This window comes from Leucopleurus acutus (assembly GCF_964270905.1).
Source record: "Leucopleurus acutus genome assembly, chromosome: 15".
NCBI classification, from domain to species: domain Eukaryota; kingdom Metazoa; phylum Chordata; class Mammalia; order Artiodactyla; family Delphinidae; genus Leucopleurus; species Leucopleurus acutus.
This window is the reverse complement of record NC_139157.1, coordinates 43,369,375-43,384,707: the sequence shown is the minus strand read 5'-3', so window position 1 is coordinate 43,384,707 and position 15,333 is coordinate 43,369,375. Positions and strand designations below refer to the sequence as shown.

Genomic DNA, 15,333 nt, shown 5'->3' with positions numbered 1-15,333 from the left:
AGTCAAAGGAGAGAAAAGAAAGTATAAAAAGCCATCTAGGAAGGTGGACAGATTATGGGCTAGGGTAATAGTTTGATTGCCCAATAGCATTTAGGACCCACTGGAGGTTAGAGATCATGAATTTTAAATGAGAACAGTCAGCAAGGTAGGTGGGGATTTTTTCTTTTTCTTTTTTGCTTGTTTTTGCCAAGTTCAGCTACATGGGGGCTATACTGATTAATATAACCAGGACTATACTTCAGTCCAATGAATAAGATGAAGAGAGAGATGGGCAAGGAAATTGAGGGTGTGTACAAGGGAGTGATATACAAGTTGACTATGGAATTTAAGGAGGGAAGTTGGGGACAGAGAACAGGCAGTAGGACCACTGGAGGTCCTGGCGGGGTCAAGGACTTTTGCAGTTGAAGTACCAATTGATTTGAATGCTACAAAGCAGCCAACAGCAAAATTACCTTAAGATTCCTGAACTCATTTTTTGTTTCTTGGTCTGTGACAATGGAGACATCATTCTTCAGGTCGTATTGTGCCATCTTGGCAATAGTCATGTGGCTGTTGATCTTCCAGAGCACATCATATCCAGTATTCATATCTCCATGGGCATCAAAATGAAATGAACTCCCTCCATCTGTGAACGTCACATTTTTCAGTACATCAAGTAACTATGAACAATAAAAACAGAAGCAAAGACTGATAGAAATATTGTAAGTGTATCCATTATCCCAACTGTAACACTGCCTTACAGGAATATCACTTAAAAATTAGAAAAAGGACATTCTGGATCAGTGAGTGTGGTAATTAGTTGAGAAGGTGCTTAACTACTAGGCAACAATTTGAGAAATGTTGAGAATTTCTGCCAAAGTCTTGCTCTGTGAATTTGAGAAAGCAAGTTGATGTTTATGGAGGTAGCTTCTCTAGCCTACAAAATTGAAATCTGACCATCTTTACTTTCTCCACGTTGCAGAATTAATGGGTCCTCTGGGGCAGATGCCTGGGCTCTAATTCTGGTTCCATATTTCATTAGTGGTGTGATCTTGGCAGTTACAATTTCTTTCTAGGCCACAGTTGAGGTAAATGAAACCTACTTAATATGATTATTACAAGAATTAAATGTAATTATGGATGTAAGCACTTTAGCCCAGTATATGGCACAGATTAAGGGTTAATAGAGATTAGCTTAATACCTTTAAGTACCTGTTATTGGCTAATAGGGGTGTTGTGCAAATAAATAAAAATACTTTGCATCTACCAACTAATAAAGTCACCTGACATTCATACATTACATGCTAATACTCAAATCTGTGATGCCCTTTTACTCCATAACAACTCAGCAAAGCAAGCTGAGCAGGGATCGTCTTCCTCTTTTCTCAGAGGAGGGCCCCAGCCAAGGGGTGAAGGGACCTTTTCTGAGGATACACATCTTGACTTTCATTATGAGGTCTTGCCATTGCACCTAACAATATATTCATTTAAATTCTCCTCATTGTTTTTTTCCTTCTGACTCAAAGCAATCACCCCTGTGCCATTTGGAGTTATGGAAGGCAGGAAATTCGTCCTTTCCTTCTAGAGTCACAATCAGCCTGGGCCTTTGGCCAAGTCTGAGTGAGTAATCCAAGCCAGTAGCTGTCATGCTCACCAGCCCCAAAATGAAGGCTGAGGGGACAGAACTACAGACCTGGGCAACAGTCCGGTAACAACAGCACCCTGCTCTTGGGGTTTGTACTGAGGGGTGTCCCTACCTGAGAAGTTTAATTGGTGAGCCCAAGGTAACTGCTAGTGTCTGCCTTCTAAGTCCATACTTGTTTGGTGGGACGTGTAGATCTTCTCATCTCCAATGGTTTTCAAGTCTGTTTCAGTAATGGAAAGTATAGTAAAGTGATCTCTAAATTCTATTTCCAATTTAGTTCAGAAAATGATTTTTTTTAACTTGAGAAGAAATATAATGAAAAAGTACTTTTCTTGTTACCCAGTTTGTTCAGTGAGAACTTGTATGCAATATAGCTAGAACAGAAAATGTTTTACTGACAAATGAGGCAGCCGTATTGAGCTTGTGCTGCAGGAGAAGAATACTGGACTGGGAGGGAGGAAAACATTTGAGTTCTGGCTCCACGGTCCCGTGCATCTATATCTGTGATGTTTATGTGGCTTTTGTTGGGTGCAAAATCTATGGAACAAGGCTGAAATTATTCTATTTGAATAGAGTTATTCTTATTCTATTTCTTCCTAGTTAATCTTTTTTTAAAAAAATATTTATGTATTTGTTTGTCTGGCTGTGCCGGGTCTTAGTTGTGGCATGTGGGATCTTTGGTGCCTCGTGCGGGATCTTCATTGCGGCATGTGGACTGTTAGTTGCGGTGTGTGGGATCTAGTTCCCTGGCCAGGTATCGAACCCGGGCCCCCTGCATTGGGAGCGTGGAGTCTTAACTACTGGACCACCAGGGAAGTCCCTTAGTTAACCTTTTATGAATGTTTCTTTCCTTCAGTTTTTTTCCCCTTTGGCAAATAGAATATAAGAAAATCAAATTGTATTTTAAGTAAATATATTAGCTACAGTAGTCATGTCAATAACCAAATATCACTTTAGCAAAATCTCTAAGCATGTATATTGATTTTATTATATGTCCTCACAGGTTTCTTAGTTCTTTTAATCAATTCAAATTAATTAGTATTGCTTTAAAGAAGCAGGATGTCAGATCTAAGGTGGTAGAATTAACTGACAAAATCTTATTCCAGCAATTGCCTGGAACAAAAAATATGGAGGGAACAAAAATAGAACAAGTAAAGCCCTACCTTCAATGTTCCCATCTCTACCTGTGTATTGATTTTTCTTCTGTTCCTTCCTTAAGCAATATACACACGTAAGCCCCAGGAACTTAGTTGTTTAGAGAGCATATCCTCTTCCATTCTTTTGTTTGAACTATAATTTCCACCAGTTTTTTCCTCCATTTGATCAGGTTTTACAGGGTAAATTTCTGACACATATACGTTCTGTAAATAATGATAACATTGTATGATGTAAATAAACTAGCACAATTCCATGTTTGTTCTTACAGGAAAGAGGGTGGAGGCAAACAAAACAGTACATTCATCACTTGTTAAATATTCTATCGAACATTTGCTCTGGATTAAGGTAATTTTGAACATTAATGCTTACAGTTATTAAGCTATTTAAGGCCTTTTCCATCCATTATTTGTTTATTTTTCATCAAGACTCTGAAACTCATGATAACTTGACTCTAAAATATTTAGAGAGTAGGATTTCATCTCCATGATTATATAATTCACCTCTGTATGGTAATGACCTGTTTCTGAGAACACGAGGTCAGGAGACCACTCCAATTAAGCTGCTGTGGTTGATGCTGTTTTCCATGTCCCCAGCCTCTCTGCTGTCCACTACATCTCCGTAAGTGAGCTGTGCTTGTGAAAAGAGGTATCTGTGTGAGCGAATTAGAGACTAGCAAGGAAGCAGCCTTGCATCTCTGTCTGGTACCCAACCTATGTCTTTTTCTTTTGTAAACTTTTCCATGGTTTAGCAAAAACGCACATGACTAAGGCTGGGACAGTTTCACTGCTAACTCTATGAGTGCCCACGGGCCAGACCCTTATGGCTGAGGTCCCCTCCATCTCTAAACTGCTGCAATTCTCAGTCACCAGTAACACTTCTTTTTGCCAGTTCTTTAGGACGAAGTGTAATGAACAAGAATCGGTGGCTCTACCATAATATTTAAAGATTAGAGATGATGTGTGTCAATGCTTAGTATAGTAGGCCTTAAAAATTATTAGTTATTATTTTCCTCATTGCTCTATAATCGTTCCCTTTTTGTCCTCATGTCTCTTCTGACTTTTGGACCACTACACTTGAATGCCTCATAAGTTCTTCACATTCAACATGTCCAAAATGGAATGCTTAATACTTCTTCTTGCTTCCGGACCTTCACTTTTCTCTGTGTTTCCATCTCAATAAATGGCACCAGTTGCCCAAATTTAGAATCATTTGCGACATCTTTGCTTTTCTCTGTCATTCTTTACATCCAATCTATCTCCAAATACTCTTCGTCTTTCCTCTTAAGTATATGCCTCTCCGTCCTCATTGTCACACCCTTAGTACCTGTAGCACTTATACCTGAAGTATAAGGCATCCTTATTGTATGCCTGGATTACCAAACTGGTCTTTCTCTGTCTAGTCTTGTGTTCCTCTAGTCAATGTACATTGCAGTAGGAATACTATTTCTACAATGGAAAGCAGGTCACATCACTCTTCTGTCTAAAACTAGCTTTAATTGGCTCCCCTTTGCTCTCTCAAGTCCAAACCTTTAAACATAGCTTGCAGACTTTCTATTGAAAGGATGGTCTTTGTACCAGCAATATCAGCATCACCTGAGAGATTGTTAGAAGTGCAGACTTTCAGGTCCCCCACACTGGAACTACTGAATTAGCATCAGCATGATAATCATATTACCAGGTAATCAAGTTTGAGATGCTCTGATTGATAAGGCCCTAATGATGGATGCTTCACTAACCCTCCACTCCCATTTGCCTGTAATTTCCACAAAAGACTCCAGTTCTATGGCACTACTTTCTGATCCCTGAAGATGCCATGCTTTCTCTCTCTGTGACTTTGCTGGGGAATTTCTGTCCTGCTTAACTCCTACCCATCTATCATATTCACCAGAGATGTCATGATCTTTGGAGAATGTTCTCTGAATTGCTAATGCTGGATTAGTTTCCTCAATTATATGCTTCTCTACCATCTTGTATTTATATGAAACATCGTAATGCATTATTCTGCACTGTGATCAGCTCCTTAATTGTTTGATTGTTTACTCCTCTAGACACATGACTCCTTTAGGGAGAGAATTGTCTTGTTCTCCATAATATTTTCAGCACTCAACACAATGGCTGGAACATTGAGACACCCAACAAATATTTGCCAAATAATTGTGTAAAGAGTAGTTTGACTATTATACATTCTCTCATCCCACATACATCACTCACTACCTTGTATATATACATCCACAGTAGAGGAAAACAAAAAAGAAAACCAAAATCGCTGTTCACAACAAGGAGGTGGTATTCTCACACACATCTGAGGAACATAAAAAAAAATCTGTTGAGATAAAACAAGTATGACTGTGCTATCCCTGAATATTGCTCATAGACATCACCAAATGTGGAGCCAAGGTAAGGATTATCCTCAAATATTGGAAAAAACTAACTCCTTTAAAGTTATTTGAATCTAAAATCATTCAGAAAGTATTATTTAAATATTAGTGAATTTTGCCAGGGGACAAAATAATTTTTAGGAATATATCTTTGATTAGTGACCCTAAATGTTGCTGATCTTTTAAATTTAATGTCTATGGAGATTTCTTCCTAAAAAGACAATTGTTTGCATTATTTGTCCAATTAATTCTGGCATAGACATGGCTCACTTGTGATCAAAGGAGCAAGGCACTCCCCTATTCTTCCTTTCCAGTCTGTTTCTGTTTGTTCTGGATTACCATGCTCCCGGGGTGGGGGGCAATAAACAATGACCCCAGGCTCCTAGTGTTTAAATAAAACATTTTAGAAGATCTGCTTCAATTATACTTTCTCGAGATTTTTCCTCAGAATGTTTGAGACTTACTCCTCACTTAAAATACTTTCCCAGAGGATAAATAGCTATTGCTATTTGTACTTCTCTTCTCTTATGAGTCTTTTTATAGCTCCTTCCCTTTATCCCATCTGTCTCTGATTGTCTATTTTCTCTCCATTACTCTTTCTCAACCTCTCATTCTTAAAATTTCATGCAATGGTTTCATTATGTTGGTCCACTTAACTTAGAGTTTTTTTGTTTTTTTTTTTTTAAACCAATCCCTCATTAAAGTTTTACATTACAAAGAGTATGCTTTCAAACAGTTATCTTAAAATCACTAGACAGGGCTTCCCTGGTGGCACAGTGGTTGAGAGTCCGCCTGCCGATGTAGGGAATGCGGGTTCGTGCCCCGGCCTGGGAAGATCCCACATACCGTGGAGCGGCTGGGCCCGTGAGCCATGGCCGCTGAGCCTGCACGTCCAGAGCCTGTGCTCCACAATGGGAGAGGCCACAACAGTAAAAATCACTAGACATATAAATGTGTGTGTGTGTGTGTGTGTGTGTGTGTGTATACACACATATTTTAAAGAGAGTTTTAATTAAAAGTAAAAATTCTAATCTCTAGTCTTACCTCTTCATTAGGTTTTTCTTGCCTTGCATTTACAAGGTGAAAACTTGTTTTAAAATGAGCAACTTAAAACACCCTATGACCATCACATGATTCACCCAGATGTAAGCTGATCACTTGGAGCTTGTGTTTGTGGGTGTTTAAAGTAAGAATGACAAAAGTAGAAACAGCTTGCCATGGACATTCACTTATGTGATCAGAAGAATTGGATCTTATTCCCCTTTACCTTTTTTCCCTAACAAATGTAAAATAAATATCTTTTTTGGAACATGATTCTGCCTTAAGACAGACAGGTTTGGCTTTGAATACACATTAGTGAGAAATTTGTTTCTAATGAGTAAAATTTATCATATAAAGCAGCAGTTTGCTTTTAAATGCCTTGTTTATGAACATTTTAAAAACACAATGGAAAATTTTCACTAAATAGGGCCATATTATGCTTTAATTAGAGTTTCTACAAACTAATCAAAGAGAAGAAAGGGAAAGACTTCTTTTACACAATTAGTGGTTCATTTAAACCTGAGATATCATAGGACTTGTTACGACTGACCTAACAACATTCATTTGAAGAAGACTGGAGTCCTAGGGAGACTGCCCTAAGTAAGAGTCATAACTGGAGGCACTAGGACTATAACCACCAGAGACACCATGAAAACCAGAGGGTATGGAGTCAGAAGACCCAGACGAGAGTCATATTTCTGGTACTTTCAGCTTTAGTTTCTTTATGCATAATATTTAGCAATAATAAAAGGGATCATTAAACATGCCTGGTCTTGTGTTTGTTAAGAGCATCAAAAGAGATAATCATTTGAAGCTCTGGAAAACTGCAAGATCAGATACAAATACATAAACCAAAGGAAAAGAGCACTAACAACAGAGTCTTCTTGGAAATTAAAAGAACACGACTTTGGTGGGTCAGAGTAGGAGGTGAAGGTAAAATAAAAACTCTATTATCCTTAAGAACAAAGAACTAGTGATAGAAATTCAGGTTATTCAAACACTGCAAGTATCTACTTATAAAAAGAATACAGTTAAGAGCAGTTTACATAAATATTGCAGATTAAAGAAAGGAGAGAAATGATGGTAGGGGAATTTTCTCAGATATGTGAGTTAGTACCTCCCATGGTTGGAAGGCATTGGGGTTCTGACTGTCTCGAGCTTGGCACAGATCCCAAATGGCATAACCAAGGGCAAACACTGCTAGCTGAATACTGTGAACAAGTCCCGGCTCAGTGTAATCTCACAGGAAGTCATTTCTCAGCGAGAAGTTCCTTTCTATATCCTCGTTAGCCTTGTAGGCCAAAGTCCCCTGAGAATAGTTGGAAATGCATTGACTCAGATCACTGTCCTTAGTATGTACACAGGCAGAGCCTTGAGCATGGCATATTCATTTAACGGCTTGTTATTATCACTGGGAAACATATGCAGATTTTGAAGAAAGGAATGGAAAGAGGACATATTCCTTCTTCTAAAGGTAAACCCCACAACTTTGCCAATCCTTTTAACATTAGGAATGGCGGTGATCTTGGTGGCCGTTGACCAGTTATCGCTAGCAATCCAGATCTTATTTATATTCCTTTCAATGGCTTTACTGAAGAGATTGAAAACATGGAGCTGACTCAGAAATACCACAACGACATTAACCTGGCTTCTGCTATGATTCTCTCAAGTGTCTGACTGATCCTGACTTCAATGGTATTATCTGAGAGGAAGGCTGGGAGAACTTCTCTGAAGGCTATGCACACATTATTTGTTGAGGTCTGAATTGCAAAAGTGTTGAGAGCCAGTCGTCCATAGTCATCATCTGTGGTTAGGATGCCAATCCAGTTCCATCCACATTTCTGAATCAGGTGGGCCATTGCTTTAGTCTAGTAGAAGTCACTGGGCACAGTCTGTAAAAATGAAGGAAAGCGAATTTTGTCACTTAGGGTTTCTGCAGTTGATTCATAACTCACCTGGAAATGGACAGAAACTTTTAGTTACGGTGTTGATGAGCTGCAGGTGGCTATTCATAGTAGATATTCTTCTCTTTGATTTCTGTGAGTTTCCATAACATTTTCTAAATCCTTTGATCCTTTCCATCCTTCCCCTTCAATGAACTACTTTATAAATAGCTTGAATCACGATACTTAGTACCTGGTGACTGTTGAGAGTCATTGCTTTTCAATCATTTGGTACTGTGTATAGTATAAGCCCTTCAAGGGTTTAGGCTCTATCTTAAATCTCCATCTACACTCCTATATCCATTTATATCTATCTTATATCTCAGGCCAGGGCCAATAGTGGATATTTTTTAAATACTTAGAGATAAATATGGGAAAATGCAGCCAGTCAAATAAGCAAAATGAATTTTCAGACACCTAGTTTGTTCAAAATGTGTATAAATGACAACTTTGATGATTTTTATTCTAGGTAAAATAAATCATCCAGGCAAATAATCATCTGTCCAGGGGTCAGCAAACTTTCTTCTGTAAAGGACCAGATGTAAAATATTTTAAGCTTTGTTGGTCACGTGTGGTCTCTGTCATATATTATTTTTGTACTTTTTGTTACAACCTTTAAAAAATTTAAAAATCATGCTTAGCTTGACATCTCAAGAGCTTGAGAGCCACATTTGACCCACAGGCTATACATTCAATAGTTTTCGGACTCCTAATCTACTCAAAAGAGCAGCAGCATTTTAGGAGACCTCCCTAATGTGTGCAAAGTTTTGCCTAATTTACAGCTTTGGTGATTTTATTCTAGGGAGGGTTATTACCTTCCACAGCTGCAATTGCACTGTGCCACTTCTTCAGTGATTTTTTTTTTTTTTTTACTATTTACAGCAGCTACATGGTATGGGGGAAAAACAATAGGCTTTGGAGTCAAACAAACTGTTAGAATCCTGACTCCAATAAATTTGGCAAAGTTAGTTAACACTTCTTTCCCTGTGAAACAACAGGATGCTTGTGAAGACTGAAGGAGAAGTTTTAAATGGATAGTGGCCCATAGTGGACATTCACTAAACCTTAATTCCCTTCCCAGTACCTGACATAATTATGCTCACCTTCACTGTGCCGCCCGGGCTTCTGCAAAATCCGTGTTACCACAGAGAGTCCCCTCTCCTATTGTGTGGTCTATCATGGAAATTACATTTTCACATTAAACAACCATTGTTAAAAATAGTCTACTTTTCTTACTTGTCACTTAACTAACTTTATACGTAGTCTAGAAATTTTGGGCCAAAGCCTTATCTCTGAGATATTTGGGGGAATAGTTCTTCTTGTTTTGTTTTGTTTTGGACTTAAACTTTTCATTATCAACTTCTCTAAGCTACAATATAATGGAACTCTCAGAGTCTTATATGGGTATATGCACTTATTTAGTCTAGCTCCAGAAAGTTATATATTTTGAATTCTTATGTACTTATATTATACATGTATATATTGCTATCTGTTCACTTCTATCAGATGGTCATTTCTTGATAATCTGACTATAAGCCTTTTCTAACATTTTGCTTCTAATCTTCCTTGATCTTAGAAAGTAATGACCTAGTGAGTTACAGAGTGATGTGATATGAAGATTAATTCGTTCAAAATCAAAGCCAAGAGAGCTTGCTTGACTCTGAGTAATGTGCAAGGACTTAGTGCAGGGCTGTCTAATACACACTTTGGTCTTTCAGAGACCATTTTGCTTACTTCCTGGTTAATGGTTTGCATTATAGGAAGCTCAGTAGTTCACAGTCTCTGCTCAAAGCCTTTCCATCATACTCAGAACAAAGTGCAAACCATACCACAGCTTACAAGATGCTATATGACCCGGCCCTTACCCCTCTCTACAAATGCATCTCTTACTCTGCTCCTTTCTGCTCAAACTGACCTAACTATATTGACCTTTTGTTATTCTTTGGACATTTCAACTTTGTACTTACTGCTTTCTCAGCCTAGGTACTCTCCTCTTGACTGTCCCTTTTCATTCAAGTTTCAGGCTAAACGTCACCTCCTTGAGAGTCTTCTTTGACTTCCACACCCCTTTACCCCTCACTTCCCCTGCAGTTTTCTTCATGGTACCTGACTGATGTTATTTTAGAAACAAGGCAGTTGAGGTGCTCAGAAGTTTCTGTCTTATCCAAATCACACTGAAAACTGTCAGAAACTAGACCTGACAGATTGAGGGATGACTACTCCCTTAGTGCTTTGATCACTATGCTATCCATAATAGGGCACATCCTTTTTTTTTTTACTGAAGAGAAAGGTTAGAGTAAAAACATCTCCCCCACTAGTTTCCCAGATTACCCTGATCCTTTCATGATAAAGAATATGATCAAACCCAAAGTATGGAGGTAGAACAAAACCCACCTGTGGCACGAGCTGTAAATTCAACATCTGGAAGACAGCCAAGGTTATTTCTGTGTAGCCAGCACCTATGACAGCCTTAACCCTTGGCATGTATCTGGAATAGTCACACTTAAACTCCACGATTTCTCTGGAGCAGTTGAACTTAGAAACCTCAGAGCAGCTGCCATTTCCTCTGTGACATCTATGCAAGTGTCATAGATTTCATACCCTAGTTTGACTCCAGATAATAGTGTTGAATTATTGATCATCTCAATGCTGTGTATCATGGCAAGAGTTTGAAGAAAATTTGATATTTCAAAGCTGTTGAGAAACAAGTTTTTTTGAAATTAGAATATAACTCTTCTACAGACATGATGATATCCTATTTTATTCTCATTTCTGCCGTATAATAGACAATTTATGAATTGGTGACACTTATCTCTTGAAGGATCTAAACTTTATTTATTTAAAAATAGTTTTTGATGGAAATCTTTCTCAAGAGTATATAAGGGGACCTCCCTGGCAGTGCAGTGGTTAAGACTCCGTGCTTCCAATGCAGGGGGCACGGGTTCGATCCCTGTTTGGGCAACTAAGATCCCACATGCTGCGCGGCCAAAAAAAAAAAAAAAAAAAAAAAAATAGTATATAGGAACCCACAGTTTCTCAAATGGAGTCTACAGAACAGGATTTAACCTTTTCGTGGTTAATTTCAGGATCACTTTGAATATTCAGTTTAGTATTCTACAGTATGATGATGTTTTTGTAGTTAGATGTCAGCATTTTATTGCTGTCCAAGAATCTGCTTTTATAGACTCTCCCTTTTTTTTACTTTTGTGATGCTAATCTATTGTGGTTGGAAACCAGACGAATAAGACTCGTAAGAATGACTTATAAAACAGGCTCTGGGTAAACGCACAATAGCTTTCTCCTAGATAACATGTACTATTTCAGTTCCAAGGCATAGATATTTCCCCTTTTAGCGGGTTTTTCCAGTTGGTTTCTGGACTTGTGATTATTCCAGAGCATTGAGTTGTTTAATTACTGATTTACTGTTAAGTTTATTTCACCCACCACTCTATACAGAAGGTTACAAACAGTGCCTAATACAGAGTAAGAATTCAATAAATACTTTTTGAATGAATAAAAGGGGATATTGTTGTTCAGCGTTTTGATATTTTCAAGTTTCTTTTAATTCATTTAGTCATGATAAATTAAATAATATTTGGATAATGCTGTTTGTCATTACAGACTATCTAAATGTGAAGTTTGGCAATGAACATTAAGTGTTTAATTTAAAGAAAGAAACAAAGAAGAAAGGTTAAAGTAATGAATTGTCTGGCAAATAAAATATGTAATATTTTCAGAGTCCCCCACGTGTTAGCTCCATGAGAGTCTGAACCCCTTTGGTGTTTACCTCAGGATCCCCTATGCCTAGAATGCGACCTAGGTAATGTAGGCATTTCATAAATAGTTGTTCAATGTTGAATGAATACTGTTTCTCTCAAGGAGTGACAGTAAAGCAAAATGATGTTCAGTGACTTTTTTTTTCCAGAATAAATTTGCTTATTAGACCAAATGATTTCTTTTTAATCATTTTCCATTCTTATTTGTTGGCCTATGATTGTGGGCCTTAAATCTGCAGTGTCTATTTAGTGCTCTGAAAAATCCTCATTAACTATTTCAGGGTGTTCACTGGTATTCCTGATAATCAATGATTAAGATGACAGTAGCTCAAAATACCCAACTTAATGCCAGGAAGGAATCTTAGAGTGATGTGGGATCACATTTCACCTGAAAGCATTCATAGAGGGCATGCTAAACACTTTGTGATTAAAAAAAGAAAAAAAAAGGAGGGGAAAAGAGGAGATTAAATTTATATACAAAAGTATCAAGATAGAAGTCAGGATTTGAGAGTTAGAAGGAAGCACTGGGATCACATTGCTATAGCAACAGAAGCTGATGCTGCCTGTCTTTAAAAGTTATCCAGGCCCTTATTTTACAGAAGAGAAAAATCAGAAGCTGAAACTCAGAGAGTTTAAATGATTTGCCTAAATCTACAAAATTACTTTGTCACCAAACTGAAATTAGAATTCAAATAGCCTGTTCTCCTTAAAGAAAACCATCTGTAGTAGCCTCCATCCAGCTTTATTTTTCTATAATGCTCCGTGACAAATGTCTCTTCTGTAGTCAAGCTTTCACAATATGAAGTGTTCATCAAGGAAGAAGGAACACTCTGAGTTGAAGTAGCGTTCTTAATTCATTATGAAAGAATTAGACGATTTCAAGAATGAAATAAATACAGTGTTGACAAAAATGTTAGTATGGAGAAAAATTTTAAGTGCAGTCTATTTTAAACAAAGAATTAAATAAAGATCCATGTTTGAAACAACCCACATCTGTGGGTGATAGGAATATAATTATGCTACTTATGCTTGTAGTGGACGGGCTACTGTGTCTTATTGGTTTTCTCCTGTGACTTCAGGGGTTATTCTTTATAGGCAAAATCCAAATAAATATATTAATGGAAGCATTCATTGCCTCTGTACTTGGAGGTTGATTATACATATAGCGCTAATATATCTTTCTTGTAAGGAAGAATAGCAAGACTTAACTTTATGCAACTTAAAAATATATGAGTTTAAATTCTGTTAAAATAATTTAGATGTTAATACAAGTAAACATTTACATGCCCTAATCTCACTGCATAATCTTGAAATCTAAATGTGTTCTCTGAAGCTTTACTCACCCAACACACTTCTGGATTTCTGGCCATCTGGGGTAGTCTTCTGAGGACAGCATTTTTTCATGAATGGCAAACAAACCTCCCATCATGATATGCCCTGGAGAAGTGGCAGCCACAAAGTCACCAGGGGTCTGGCAAGGCTGGGAAGTAGCAAAAATAATCACAAAACAGGTAATCAGTACTATCAGTAGTGCCATGTTTCTATCTCATTTGCTCACTTCTTGCGAGTTCTGAGGAATCATTGAGCTCACAGAGTGCCAGCAACATCATTCTTATTTCACCTGTAAACACCATATAACGTATTAGATAGTGTCAAGGGCCAGAAACACTCAGTGTTCACATCCTTGATGACAGTCAAAACAGTTCTTCACCAATAAGAACATAGCAGACTTTCTCACACTCCGTTGTTGATGTGTGATGGCAGTAATGCCAGGTAAAGCTGATAGAATTAGAAACACAGCTCCTCACTGTGAAAGCATCTTTTACTCAACTGACATGTCAAAGGCTTTGAGTCATGCTGGCATTTATTTTGAAGTAATATATAGAATCTTCAAGAGGGAGCAGTTTGGGAAAGTTTTCCCTCTTCAGAAATGGACAGTTTGGGGACTTCCCTGGTGGCACAGTGGTTAAGAACCCGCCTGCCAAGGCAGGGGACACGGGTTCGAGCTCTGGTCCGGCAAGTTCCCACATGCCGTGGAGCAACTAAGCCTGTGCACCACAACTACTGAGCCTGCGCTCTAGAGCCCGCGAGCCACAGCTACTGAGCCCACGTGCCACAGCTGCTGAAGTTTGCGTGCCTAGAGCCCATGCTCCGCGACAAAAGCCACCACAGTGAGAAGCCCGCGCACCGCAATGAAGAGTAGCCCCTGCTCACTGCACCTAGAGAAAGCCCATGTGCAGCAACGAAGACCCAACGAGCCAAAAAATAAAAATAAATTTTAAAAGTAATAAATTTTAAAAATTCTGAAAAATTAAAAAGAACAAAAAGAAATGGACAGTTTTGCATTTTCCACGGTATCACATTCAAGGCACAAAAGCTGAAAAGTAGCTTATAAACTGTTTAGAAAAATAGCATTCCAAATTTATTTCCCCAGAAAAGCTCTATGTAAAAAATGAATTTCAGTTATATTTAGGTATTTATCACTGTGAGTTCACATGTGTTAGAAATAAGTAGTTTCTGTGGTGATGGGCAAAACTAAACATGAGATGAAACTTGTCTGATGTAGTAGTATTTTGCTTTGAACAAGAAAGTTCTGTCATAGACCATTGACATTTGCATGCTGTTTGTGGATTCTATTTTTATACATTTGGAACTCTTCAGGCTACATGTTCTCAGTGCTTCAGAATCTGAACTAACATGACTTTGTGGATATCTTATAGAATTTAACAGACAATAGATAAGCCTCAGTAACTGGCACTATCAAGAAGTTAAAAAATTTTTAATTTACTTTTTAAAATCAGTCTTTTTCAAACATTGGTTTAAGGAGGACTATATCATGGGCAAGCAATTCCAAATCTAATACATCCAGTTTATTTGATGGGTAGCAGATACATTTAAAAGAATTTCAGAAAATAAAAGAGTCCAGTGGCAATTATGATATTTTTCATCATTGAAATTATCCTTAGGTTCCATTGACGTGTGGAGCTGTGCCAGCTGAAGGGTGGAGAAGTCACAGCCCTTCACACGGTGTCACATGTTTCCTTAAGTCTTACCATTTTTACTAGCGGCCGGAATTCCTCTTAGGATCCAATCCAGTGAACTTCAGTTGTCCAGAAAGTTTAATATATATATGAAGACTCTTCAGATGTTTAGCAATTGCATTTTACCTAATTAATCTTTATTATTCATTTGTGTATGTGTGCAATTGGCTAAATTTATGTTTTCATGAATTTATTATTCATTTGTGTATGTGTGCAATTGGCTAAATTTATGTTTTCATGAATTTAGTTATTTTGCTCAGATATCTCCAAGATCTGCTATGATTATAAGTTCAAAGATGATTTTGGTAAAAATATACTAAAAAATAAGAAATTCAGATAATTGTCTATCAAAAGTATATAATAGGTATTAAGC

The 15,333-nt window shown here is 37.7% G+C and overlaps 1 protein-coding gene across 1 annotated transcript; it reads right to left on the bottom strand.

Annotated features, from left to right (window-relative positions):
- Positions 1-425: 425 nt before the first annotated feature.
- On the bottom strand, positions 426-13,456 carry GPRC6A (G protein-coupled receptor class C group 6 member A; the record flags this gene model as incomplete). Its single annotated transcript, XM_082855945.1, is given in 9 exon segments — positions 426-659; positions 7,318-7,440; positions 7,444-7,569; positions 7,572-7,849; positions 7,852-8,068; positions 8,072-8,155; positions 10,538-10,683; positions 10,686-10,837; positions 13,263-13,456. Coding segments are annotated over 9 exon segments (1,554 nt in total).
- Positions 13,457-15,333: the final 1,877 nt, after the last annotated feature.